At 51.0% G+C, this 13,072-nt stretch overlaps 1 protein-coding gene across 1 annotated transcript; it reads right to left on the reverse strand.

Moving 5' to 3' along the window:
• Positions 1-6,849: 6,849 nt before the first annotated feature.
• On the reverse strand, positions 6,850-12,599 carry CNGA2 (cyclic nucleotide gated channel subunit alpha 2). The gene is given in 7 exon segments (XM_033849699.1): positions 6,850-7,394; positions 7,397-8,245; positions 8,545-8,645; positions 10,428-10,535; positions 11,509-11,679; positions 12,217-12,288; positions 12,490-12,599. Coding segments are annotated over 7 exon segments (1,956 nt in total).
• Positions 12,600-13,072: the final 473 nt, after the last annotated feature.

Below are 13,072 nucleotides of genomic sequence, written 5' to 3' on the forward strand. Positions count from 1 at the left end.
CCAGACAGCTCTTCTGCATCCTTCAAGACCTTAGGCAACTATCAGTTTCTCCAGGACAAATCTGTCCATGGAGGACAAAACTGCAGCTTGCTCAGACCCCCCTTAGAGCACTGCCCAGTTTGAGTAATGTGAGTACAGCTAGGCGGAAGGTTCTGGAAACGAGCAGAGCCTCTCCAAGCCTGGAGGATCCAAGAAAGGATGATTTGATTGGAAATAACAATAATGTCTTCTTCCTCAACTTCCTCACTGTGCTGTACTGCAGGTCTCCAAAGGTAGAAATTTCCAAGTCCCCAGCAAGTTCCTGGGCTCCCAGGCCAGTGCCCATATCAGGACCTCCACATGACCCTAGTCCCAGCCACAGCACTGAGCCCCTTTGGACCTGTGCTTAGCAAACCTTTTAGCTCGAAATGCATCTTCGTCACCGTTCTGATTGGGGCTAGCTGTAGCAGGCTTGGTGTCGGGCCCTAACTCAGGACTGGCTTGTCCTTCTAGGGAAATGTCTGCCTTGGAAAGAAGCAAAATCACTTAGTCCTTGGCAGCTGTGTCTCTGCCGGGCGGAGGTGACCTGCAGCTGAACCCACAGCCAGTATGGCAAGCCGTTCCTCCCACTGGGACCAGATAGCACCCCATGCCTGCCTACGAGCACTCCCTGTTCAGCTGTGGAGCTCTGCCTTCAGCGGGGCCCTATGGGGCCAAGTCCCCACCCACACCCCCGGGCCCAAGTAGCCTCAGCTATGGGGAGGGCATTATGAATTCCACACAGACCTCTCCCCAAGGAGCAAGGAGGAGAAAAGACACAAATACAGATAAGCAATGGGGACAGGGGCATTACAACTGCTTGTAAGGGATCAGAGAAAGCTTTGGGGGGAAGTGGCATTAGGACTGACTTTGAAGGATGAGAAGGATGTTGCAGCAGAAATTTGAGGGAGGAAGTGGGTGTAAGCTGAATTCCCTCTGGGGCAGCTTCAGGTGGGTTATGAGTCCTATGTGGCCGCAGCATGCCCAGGGCATATGAGGGTTAGCAGAGAGAGAGAAAGGCTGAGGATATGTGATCTAATCCGAGAGAGAGAGAGAGAGAGAGAGAGAGAGAGAGAGAGAGAGAGGAGGGAGCCAGCCCCGCAGAGAGTTCCAGGCATTCAGCATGTAAATAGCACTGTGATGGCTAATGGCTGCTAGAGGTACTGGCAACAGGAGGGGGACCAGCAATAATGTCTGCCTCGGGGTGTGGACAGTCAAATGGGGTTTGAAACAGACAGTAAACAGGGAAACAAATATACAGAATGATGAGAGAGTGATGAATGCCCTGAAGAAAATCAAACAGGGTGATCAAACGGAACGTGACAGAGCAAGTGGGAGCTGTTTTCAATGTGGATCTCAGCAAGGGCCCCTTCAGAGCCCTGAAGACAAGGGCCCAGCCACAGCAAGGTCCAAAGGCAGAGGAGTCAAGGCAGAGGAAAACCAAGGGGCACAAAAACAGAAAGAAGCTGGGCATGAGTGTGCAAGGAATTAAAAGGAGACTGGAGGGCCTGGGGTAGAGCGAAGCGGGGGGAGACAGGAGTCGGCAAGGCCACAGCACACGGGAACTGGAGACCATGTCTTGAGTTTGGATTTTATTATAAGAATAATAGAAAACCGCTGGCAGGTTTTAAGCAGAGGAGTGATGTGATAGGATTTTCATTTTTTAAAAACCTCGATGGCTGGGTGGAGAGGATTGCAGGGAGGCGAGGTGGAAACAAGGATACCAGTCTGGAGATGACTGCAGCCATCCAGGAGAGAGCTGGTGGCAGCCTGGACCAGGGTGAGGCCAGTGGAGGCGGGAGAAGTGCATGGATTCTGATTTTATTTTGAAAGTTAAGTAGAGTGTTTCCTGGATGGTTGGATATGGTGGATGAAGCAAAGAGAGGAGTCCAGGATAACTCCAAGAGTTTGGCCTGAGCAACTGGAAAGGTGTACGTGCCATGGCTGACACGGGGAGGGTGGGAGGGAGCCGGTGTTCATGGTGAAACGCCATGGTGGTGTCAGTTAGGTATTTGGATATTTCGCCATCATCCGTGCTCCACCTTCATGGGCCATTGGAATAGTTACTTACAGAATTCTTTTCTTTAAATCAACCTTAAATCGGCTCTCATTTTTCTTTAGCTCCATGCTGAGGAATAATAACCATAACATCAAGTGTTTTGTGGGTTAGTAGCATTTTTTCTGAATACAGATTAAAATAATAACCACCAGGTCCCCTTGCAGTTCAACCCTGACATTTCCTCCATACCCAGCCAAGTCTGGGCATCTAGCATACACAGACTTGAACTGAGCCATTTGGCTTTGACACGCAGGAACATCTGAGGGCATTTGAAGGGATCACAGCAGGGTATTCGGGAGAGAGACGTGGTCCCACAGCTCAGTGAGGCTCTGTAAGTAGCCACCGAACTGCCTCCATGGGCCCTTCTCAGCCCTCTGCTTGGGGATGGGGGGTTCACAGAGCAGAGCCCACCATCCTTTCCTTAGGTCCAAGCGCCCTCTGGTGGCCGGGTTCCGGTGCACCGGTGCACTGGGGGCTTCCCAGCTCCTGTTTCTGGAAGAGGGGGACCCTCTGCCTTGGCCTCTCCCTGGAGAAAGGGGCAAGAGGTCAGACTAGCTTTAGGCTCCAGACTGAGGGACAGATAGATGGTGCTGAGTCTGGGACTCAGGCGGGGCCAAGGTGGGGCCGGCAGTCTGCAAGCCAGGCAGGAGCCACCCAGGGTCAGACCGAAAGGGGAGGGAAAGTGGTGGGTGGGAGAAAGGGCTCTTGTTTCCTATAGAAGTTCACCAGTGCAGAGAAATGCAACTTGATGACCATATACAAATAGGGCAATTTACCTTCGGTGGGATTTTCAGAGGAAAAGAAAAAATATTCCAACGTAACCATTTTTAAATTAAGAGCAGGGAACATTAGACTGTGCTGAATAAATACTATAACCGGTAATGGAAAATGTACTTCTTATATTACAGCCAGTTACGGGAGAGAAGCGGGGTTGGCGGCCAGTGACAAGAGGGAGAGAGTCATGCTCTTGCCGAGAGAGCAACTGAGGAGGTGGCTGGACAGGCTGACGGGGGGTGCAGAGATAAGCACTGTCTGCTTAGGATGACACCCATGTGCTCACTCAGGCGTCCACGCTGCATCCACACAGGGGTTAACATTGGTGCACGCACACACGCATTCACACACTCACAGATATTCCTGCTGTTACTCCTTCATCCTCTTCTCAATGAACAAACTGTGCTTAGATGAGAAGAGACCAATTGCCAAACAGAGACTGGCAGTCCAGTGTGCAAGGGAGTCTCGCATAGAAGGCTGTGGTGGGGCTGAGAGAAGGAAGAACTGAGTCTTCGAGGAAGAAAAGGCAGAAAAGAGTGATCCATACAGAGGGAACAGCATGAGGAAAATTCTAGAAGCCTAAGAGAACACAGGCATTCGAGGCACCACAAAAAATTAGCAGTGACTGAACTCGAGGATGTCTGGGGAAAGGGAAGCCAAGGAGAGAGTGGGAGCTGAGAACCCTAAAGTCTGCGTCTCAAACCGGTGGGCTCCCCATGTGACCCAGGTGTGTCACCTGCTTTCCCCTGGGGAAAACCAGATCCAAGATACAATGTTCACCTGACTGATGTGGACTAAAAGTCATGGACCCGTTGGTGCTGGACTGAGGGTGAAACAGGCTCCAGGGAGAAATGCTGCAGATTTCTTGCTGAAACCAAGGCAACATTCTTCAATGCAGTCATCCCTCTGCCTCTGGGCCCAGTGCCATCCTAGGGCTACAAAACTAACATCTACTTGCGGTCCTAGCCCATGGTGGAAACTGACGTCCTTAGCGCAGCCTTAGCCATGAGAGTCTGGGCAAGCAGCTGGCTGGTCTCCAAGGCTTCTACCTCTTAGTGGCTTAGCCTCTCTGGAAGTGAAGGAGATTAAAGCCTTTTCTTCCAGTGCCATACCAAAACGGAGGGCACACACAGAACACTGGCCTATCACGAATGCTGCCTCCCTACCTCTGCCACTCTCAGGGATCAGGGCCTAGGCATGGGTAATGTTCCAGATCTCTCCAAGTAAGTCTTCCCCTGATTGAGATTTATTACTACAAGCTAGGGAAGAGGCCAAGAAATTACATTAAATTTAAAAAGAAGTCTGGCTAGAAGAATGAATCCCAATAAAAATGAATGGTGACACCAAAACTCAGGCAACAAAAGAAAAAAATAAATAAACTGGACTACAACAAAATTAGAATTTTCTGTGCATCGAAGGACACGATCAGCAGACTGAAAATGCAACCTATGGAATGGGGAGAATTTGCAAATAACATGTCTGTTTTGGGTTAATTTCCAGAATATATAAAGAACTCCTACTACTCAACAACTACAAAAAACAAATAATCCAATTGAAAATTGAGCAAAGAACTAAATAGACATTTCTCTAAAGAAGACAAACAAATGGCCAACAAGCATACAAAGAGATGCTCAACATCAATAATCATCAGGGAAATGAATCTCAAAACTGCAAAGAGATACCACCTCACACCCATTAAGATGACTACTGTCAAAAAAATGCAGTAAACAACAAGTGTTGGTGAGAGTGTGAGGAAATGGAACCCTTGTACACTGTTAGTGGGAATGTAAAATGGTGTAGTCACTGTGGAAAACAGTATGGCGTTTCCTCAAAAAGTCAAAAATAGAATTGCTATATGCTGCAGCAATTCCACTTCTAGGCATATACTCAAAAAAAGTGACAACAGGAACTTGAACAGACATTTGTACGCTCATGTGCATAGCAGCATTATTCATAGTAGCCAAATGATGGAAATAACCCAAGTGTCCATTGTCAGATGAGTAGATGAACAAAATGTGGTCTATCCATACAATGGAATATTATTCAGCCTTAAAAAGGAAGGAAATTCTGACAGCTTTTACAACATGATGAACTTTGAGGACATTATGCTAAGTGAAATCAGACAGTCACAAAAGGACCAATACTGTATGATTCCACTTATATAACATATCTAGAGACAAAAGGTAGGATGGTGATTGCCAGGGCTGGAGGGAGGGAGACTGAGGAGTTGTTACTTAATGGGGACAGAATTTCAGTTTCACAGTTTGAAGAGTTCTGCAGATTGGCTGCACAACAATGTAAATGTACTTAACACTACCAAACTGTGCATTTTAAAAATATTTAAGATAGTAAATTTTATGTGTACTGAACCACAATTAGTAGAGAGATAGAGAGAGAGAGAGAGAACTGGTATGCACAAAGGCATCGGAGTCTGCACCTGCCCACTAATTAGCACTTGTCCTTGGGGTTCCTGATCATCTGGTGGTACCCACTCAAGTATCTGAGCCTTCAGGAGAGCCTCCCCAAATCCACAGACATAGCCGGTGTTTCTGTAAAGACATGGCTTCTGGCAAATGGAAACATAGGAGTTTTGGTGTGTTCACTTATTGCCCCAGTGAATAAACATTCTCCAAATTCCTCCTCTGTGCCAGGCATGTCTCCAAGGCTACAGACAGAGCAGTGAAGGAGACTGCCTTGGCCCTGCCCTCAAAGAGCCCACAGTCTGGAAACTGGATCCATCAAAATGGACCACCCAGTGTGATAAAGAGCCAGGACAGAGACGCCTAGAGAGGGGGTGATTGACGGCCTCGTGTGGGAGCCCGTTCAGTCAAGGGAGCCTTCTCCAACAAGTTGTTACCTGAGCTGAGTCCAGAAGGACCAGTAGGGCTTAGGCAGGCAGCAGAAGACAGCAGAGGGGATTCCAGGCGGAGTGAGTCCTGAGTAAGGGAAAAAGAGAAATATGGGGAAAAGAGAGGGCTTGAGGTAAGAAGGGAGAGAACATTAGCAGCGTGGAGCAATAACCACAAATAGTTCAAAGGAATTTATTAACTCGTAAGTGTTTCTACTGCAGATGTTAACTTGAAGAGTCTTCCACCCACCACCAGCCTCAGGGCCTCTTCAGAAATGCTCTGCATAGAGGTGATGGCCAGAGCTCCTGCCCACCACCTTCTCCAGCATTGCCTGCTGGCCCACTGCTAGTTCCTCACTCCCTGCTCTGGAATGGACTCGAGACCAGGAGCATCATCATCCCCCTGGTCTAGAGAAGACCTCAGGGGTCGCAGTCCTGGTTGGCAGACAGGCAGACGGATCGACAGAGCAGGACTTGGAGTGAGCACCTCCTACCTGCCCCCCTCCATACTTTTGTCTGCCTTGGAAGACAGACACTGAGACCAGTGCTAAGCGTCTGCTGCCAGTGCTTGAACTACATACTCATGCAGGGAAATGGAGATATTCAGAAGACATATTAGAAAAGAACCAAGTGAACTGTATGTAAAATAGATAACCAACAATAACCTGCTGTACAGCACAAGGAACTCTACTCAGTACTCTGTAATGGCCTATATGGGAAAAGAATCTAAAAAAGAGTGGATCTATGTATATGCATAACTGACACCTGAAACTAACACAACATTGCAAATCAACTATATTCCAGTAAAAATTTAAAAAGAAATTTTTTAAAAAGGAGAAGAACAAAGTGGGAGGTGACTAGGTACAAAGGAGCCCAGAGAGATGCTGCTCTCCTCTTCCTTCCTTAAACTTGGACAGGCTGAAGCTTCTGGAAGCCGAGCCAAACACGGTCTGCACTCTGCACAAGATGGGCTGTTAGTTGGACTTGGAGAAGGGCTTCTGGATGATTGAGTCAAAAACCTGCTGACAGAGAGGCTTCTGGGAGAAATCAAGGGGACATGGGGGTAATGCATATATATGTGGGGACCTACACAACTCTTCTAGCCCCCGGGGTCAAGGCCAAGGCTGCAGAGGCAGCTGGGACCAAGGCATTATGGCTTCTCAGCAGCAGCTGGCTTGGGGCTATTCATTCCATCTGACAGGTAGTCATCCTCATTATTCTGCTTCATCTTGGTTTCCAAAACCATGATGCGCTGCCTGAGCTTCTGCTGGGCCTCTGGGTACTCAGCCAGCAGGCAGGGAAAGCGAGTGTACAAGGTCTCCATGTTGGTTTCCAGCTGTTCTAGCTTCTTCTGCACATCCGCCTCGATGCTGGCTGCCACCTCATTCTCATCCAGCAATCCCTCCTTCATCAAGATCTCCCGGCCTCTCTCCTCCAAGACCCTCTTGGCATCAGGGTACTCCGTCACAGCTTCCATAAGATCATCCTTGGACAAGCAGAAGAGATCTGAGTAGCCAAGGCTTCGGATATTGGCTGTGCGTCGATTGCCCGTTTTGCTGCCTTTAATGTTAAGAGTACTGATCTCTCCAAAGCAACTCCCAGCCAAGAGCAGGGCATACTGAGTGACACCATCATCAGCCACCACTGCCAATTTTCCTTCCTTGATTATGTACATCTCCTTCCCAATACCCCCTTGTAATCCCCAGGACTGAAGACCTGAGGATGGAGCTTTAATACCAGCTCCACCAGCAGGCCAGCCTCACAATCCTGAAAGATGCACACTTTCTTGAGTGTGAACAGGTGGACGTTGATGGCTATCTCAGCCCTCAGCTTGGATGGCAGCTTCTTGAGAACTTCCCGCTCATCCACACTCTTCTTATTGGTCCAGAGGTAGTCAAACCACCTAATGACCTTGGCTTCCATCTCCTTGCTGACCTTTTGGAACTGCATATAGTGTTTGACGGCATCGATCTTGGCCTGGAACTCAGCCCGGGTGGCGTTCATGTTGGAGATCATGGAGCCCACGTTACCCACGATGGTGGCAAAGATGAGGACACCAATCGGGAAATCAAAGATGACAAATAGGTACTCCTCATCTTTTACGGGGGGTGGTGTCACCCCAATGGTGGTGAGGGTCAGTGTAGACCAGTAAAGGCAATAGATGCATTCCCTAGACAGGTAGCCATACTCAGGGTCAATGATGTTGGAGTAAACCCAGGTGTCGACCCCAAAACCAATGGACTTGGAGATGGCGTAGTAGATGCAGGCATTCCAGCAGATGATGACCAAGATGTAGAGGACCAGGTTACTGATGTGGAAGATGTTGTGGTGGCTGGTGCGTGTCTCAGTGCGGTCAAAGAACTCAAACATCCGGGCAAAGTGTAGCAGGCGGTTGAAGCGCAGCTCAGGTCTGTGGATGCCCACAGGAAAATAGATCAGGTCTGTAGGGATGATGGAAGCCACATCCAGCTTGAACTGCAGGGTGTGGATGTAGTTGTCCCGCAACATCTTGGTATCTTTGACCAGCAGCCCCTGCTCCAGGAAACCTGATGGAGACACAGCCAACATATCACCTCTGCCTTCAGGCCTGTCCCTCCTGGTAGACTAGTATTCAGCAAGGAACAAAGTGATCACTCAACTCTCTTTCCCAAGGAGGGGTATAGGAAACTCAGAGCATGGCTGGCCGTAAGTACCCTAAGACATCGCCCCCAAATCACCACCAACCTGTGTCCCAGACAAACATTTGAGGCTAACACCATGCCAAGAGGGCTTCCTGAGAATGTGGATCCAAGCCTTTGGTCTCATGGGCCATGGTCCTGCCTGCACATCCCAGTTATCCACTTACCTGTGCGCAATCGGATGAAGAGGTCTGCGATGTAGACCACATCTGAGAAGTAGTCCAGCACCAGCCATACTATGCAGTAATCTTTCTGTAGGTCACAGGCTCTTCAGGAAGACAGGGCTGGGCTTCACCATAAAGCTAGCCAAGGCCCCCTGAAGTCCCCAAACTGTTTGCACACTGTGAGCAGGGCTTGGGATGGCCACCAGAGGCACTGATGAATCACAGTCAGTCTGCTGCCAAGAAGACATTCACAAGCAAGTACTACTCCAACCCTTATTATTATGTAGACATCACTACTGACGATTACTTGTCTGTCTTGCCCGCTGGACTATGAGCTCCAAGAAGACAGAGACCACCACCTCTTCGTCATTACTGCATGCCCCATATCTTAGCCCAGAGCACATCTTAGCCCAGGATTCAAGTGCTCAACAAGAGTGAGTTGACTGAAAAACGAGTTGTTGGAAGAATGCACACAATACACAGCTGAATAGCTTCCATGCTCGGCTCTTCGACACACACCTATTGAGAACCCAACGCAGAGTACTGGCCAACCCAGATGAGAGAGAGAGAGCAGTAGCTGGGCTTAGACTCGAAGCAGTGGGAATGAAGAGAGGTTGGAGATGGCAGGAGAGTTTTAGGAGGAATTGACGAGACTTGGTGACTGGATGGGTAGGTGCCTCGGGAGAGGGCAGAAGAAGGGACAGAACCCTGGATGATGACTCAGTGAGCATACAAGTCAAGGGAGGAGCACTGAGCTCTGATTACTTGGTTACACTTAGAATAAAACCCAGCCCCCTCCCCTGGCACACAAAGCCTGTCTGATGCTTCACCTGCAGTCCTCCAGCCACACTAGGCCATCCTGAAACAGGCGCTTGGCACCTTGTTGTTCCCTCCTCCCAGAATGTTCCCTCCACCAACCTGAAGCATCTAAATAGCCAACTTCCTCTCGTCACTCAGGTCTCAGCCAAGGTACCACCTCCTCAGAGAAGTCCACCCTGAATGCCCTTTCTCTAGTAGCTCCCTGCCTCTGGTTCTTGGACTCATCTCGGGCATTGGTTTGTTCATGTTCACTGTCAGTGTCCCCCACTAGCCTGAGAGCTCCAGAAGCGCAGAGACCACGTGTGTCTTTTTCACCACATTGTCCCCAGCCCTGAGCACTAGGCCTAGCACCCAGTAGGTGCTCAGTCAAATCCTTGCTGAATGAATGACTGAGGTAGGGGATGGGGGGGCAACACTGTCAGGAAAAGCTACATGTGGAGAATGACTTCAGAACTGAGACTGCAAGAAGAATCTCCATAGGTTGAAAATGGGGAAAGGGAATTTTCTCTTGAGGAAACAGCATGTTCTGATCCAAGAATAGTGAGTGCTGGGGCTGGGGTATGTCCAGAAGGTGGAGCTAGAGAGAAAGGCCAGGTCCAGAGGGCCTTGAAGGCCACGCTGAGCGCTTGAACTTCATCCTGTGGGCAATGAGGGACCATTGAGAGGTTTGTGAGGAAGGCCTGACATCATCAAATCCCAGTTTCTATCAATCATGCTAGTTGCAAGTGTGGAAGATGCATTAGAGAGGGCAAGAGTGCCTGTAAGGAATGGCTGCAGGGCTTTTGTACTTGTCCCAGGGAGAGAGGGGGCCGGCCTCACCTAGGACAGTATCGGTTTGGATGAGGAAGTAGGAAGAGATTACAGACACCAGGAAAAGGATAGACATGAAGCTTTTGGCAGCATATTAAATCGGGTTGGGGTTGAAGGAGCTGGGGGTTAATAGGGAAGAGGGAGGGGCCACTGGTAAGCAGGGAATCCAGAAAGAGGGCTGGGTTGGGGTGAGCTCTGTGTTCACAACTGGGACTGGGTTGCTTTGGCCACACCCTCCCAGACCACCCCCTGCTCACCTGGCCACCAGAAGGCACCAGCTGTAGAGGACAGGCATGGCGATGACAAATAGCTAGTGGTAGTACCAGTCCCCAGCTGGGTCCAAGACAAATAGTTCACATTTCTTCCTGAGGAGACAGAGGCCAGGCTTGGGAACTGGCTCCCCAGTGTGGCCCCAGCCCAGCTTCCAGTAGCCAAGGGACCCTGAAAAAGCAACACCTAAGGGTATATGTGGTGTGAGGGACGGGTTGTCTTAGGGCCTCATTTTTCAGGAAGCCACAACCTGGCACTGTGCATCTGAGTAGAGCTTGGAGGGCGAAGAGACCCCACATGGGCCCACTGGCTCTTCTGTCCTCTGGAAGTCTCTTGCCCAGAGGGCGCATGAGGGGTAGTGCTTTCACTGAGGCAGGCTTCAGGCCCTGGGAAGGGACGTCCACAGCATGGTAATGAGGGCTCAGGGCCGGTTCCCACATCCCTCCGGGGAAGAGAGAGGAACTCCAAGCAAGGAAGCGTCACGTGCTTCCTGTCCCCGCCCCCGCCCCCACTCCCTGTTTAGTCCCCGGCCTCCAGCTCCCAAATCACTTTCCCAGATGCTGTGTCCTGCCTTGGCAAGAGCTCTTTTCCCCTACTGGCCAGACATCCACAGTCGCCTACTCATTCCTCAAAGAACAGACCCTCCAGCTCCGCCTTCTCTGGCCTCTCCGCTTGTTCTGTCTCGCTCAGTCGTTTCTGGGCCTTCTCCCACCAGGCAGCCCCCCAGCATGGCCTCTTCAGAGACCCACCCCTGTGCTCACATGGGCACCGGTACTGGCATCCCCTCCACAGCATTCCCTATATGCACCCTCCTCTGTAGTTATGGGGCTGGCGCACCATTGGCTGAGCCCTCTCCCTGCCCACATTCAGGTAAGCAGCAAGAGGACAGCCGGCAAGAGGCAGCTAAGGTGAGAAAAGCCAGCAGGGGCTCCTGTGGCAGGTGGGCCACTGGCTGGTAGAGAGGGCATAGGCCCTGGTCAGCCCCTGGCTGTGCTATGAGAAACCCCAGCACACCCTCCAACCGCATGCTTGGGAGTCCTTCCAGTCCCACAGGCCAGACAGCTATACTTGCTGCCCTTGCCCTCGCTGTCCTTGTCGCCTTTGCCATCTCCTTGCTGTGTCGTCACGGTCTGGAGCTCAGGCCCACAGAAACGCTCAAGGAACGAGTCAGGTCTGGGCTCCTCCTCGTGGAAATTCTTGTTGGCCCACTCTCTGATGACCCCCATGAGGCAGGCAATCCTAGAGAGGAGAGAAGAGAACCGCACTGTGGAGGGAGGACCTGCGCCGAGGACAGGGGGATGGTGCTCGGGTGTGACTCCCAACACAGCAGCCTGAGGGGTAAGGGGCTAATCTGGGAAGACTTCCTGTAGGAGGTGCCGTCTCTGTCGATTGTGAAGAACAAACAGGGGGTCTCTGGGGCAAGATGGAGATGATGCTAAGGGAGGACAGGTCAGGAGGAAGGTTGGCTCAAGCTTCCTGAGTTCCCCATGGGGCCTACAACTCTGGGCTGGAGACCTGGGAGCCCTCTACCTATACCCTTCTGCTGGGAAGCATCTCTCCTCCCAACAGTGCCACAGGCAAGTCTGAAGAGAAACCTGCACTGCCACTCCGAGCCTGCTCACAGGAACCTCCTCCCGAGAAAAAGTTGAGCTAGGACAGCGTTGACAGTACTTCCCAGAGGTCTTAATAGAGAGGCCCTGTGGGACGGAGAGGACCCCATGATCTGACAGGCCCCATGGGACGGAGGGGTTGCAGCAGGGCAGTGGTGAAACCCACCTGCAGAAGCCACCCCTCCTCTGCAGCCTCTGTAGTTGTGAGGAGGTGTCATCGTCGGCCGCAGACTGTGGCCTGCAGAGGAAGGAGCAGGGGTGACCAAGGGCTTGTTTGTTTCTTTGTTTTTTGTCTCCTATTAGCACTCTCCCCTCCCGTCGTCCTTTTAGAGGCTGTCCTTGAGCCAAAGATTATTTACTCTGTGACAATGAGGCACAGTTGGGAGAAAGTCGCAGCCTCAGGGCCACCTCTGCAATGATCCAGCCTCAGCAGACTCACCTGTTGCTGGTCCTGTGGTCATCTTCGCCATTGACCTTGATGGCAGGAGGTGCATGATGGCTGTGGTTATTGGCTAGGGAGCTCTTCACTCCATTGGCTTTTTCTGTCATCTTCCATGCACAACCAGGACCCTCACCTGCCAGGGAGAGGCCCAAGAGGGAGGTCACAGAACACCCTGGCACCCATATAAGGCGGGAGGGCCTCAGGTGAGCACTGAGAACAGAGCCAGGGCCCACTTGGCAAACCCCAGCTCCCCTGGGTATTGCTGTGGCAGTGCAGGGCAAGGGTATCTGCATCGCCAGCATGGCAGGCTCCAGGCACCCAGGAGATGCTGCTCTTCCCACCCCCATAGGCAATTTCAAAGGCAAACAGTGCTAAACTGCGTGATGTGTTTTTTCTTTTACCTCAGTGAACTTCTTGACATATGAACTAACAGAGGGAAACCAAACCAAACGAGAAACTGTTTAAGCCATCTCCTGTTGTCCGGCACAGGCTGAAGCTGCTGAGCGCCTCCAAACTAGCCACTGACCCCAAATTCTTGCCCCCACCCCCAGCTCTCTGCTTCTCCTCAGGTGGGAGTCCT

This window comes from Tursiops truncatus, chromosome X (genome assembly GCF_011762595.2).
Source record: "Tursiops truncatus isolate mTurTru1 chromosome X, mTurTru1.mat.Y, whole genome shotgun sequence".
NCBI classification, from domain to species: Eukaryota; Metazoa; Chordata; class Mammalia; order Artiodactyla; family Delphinidae; genus Tursiops; species Tursiops truncatus.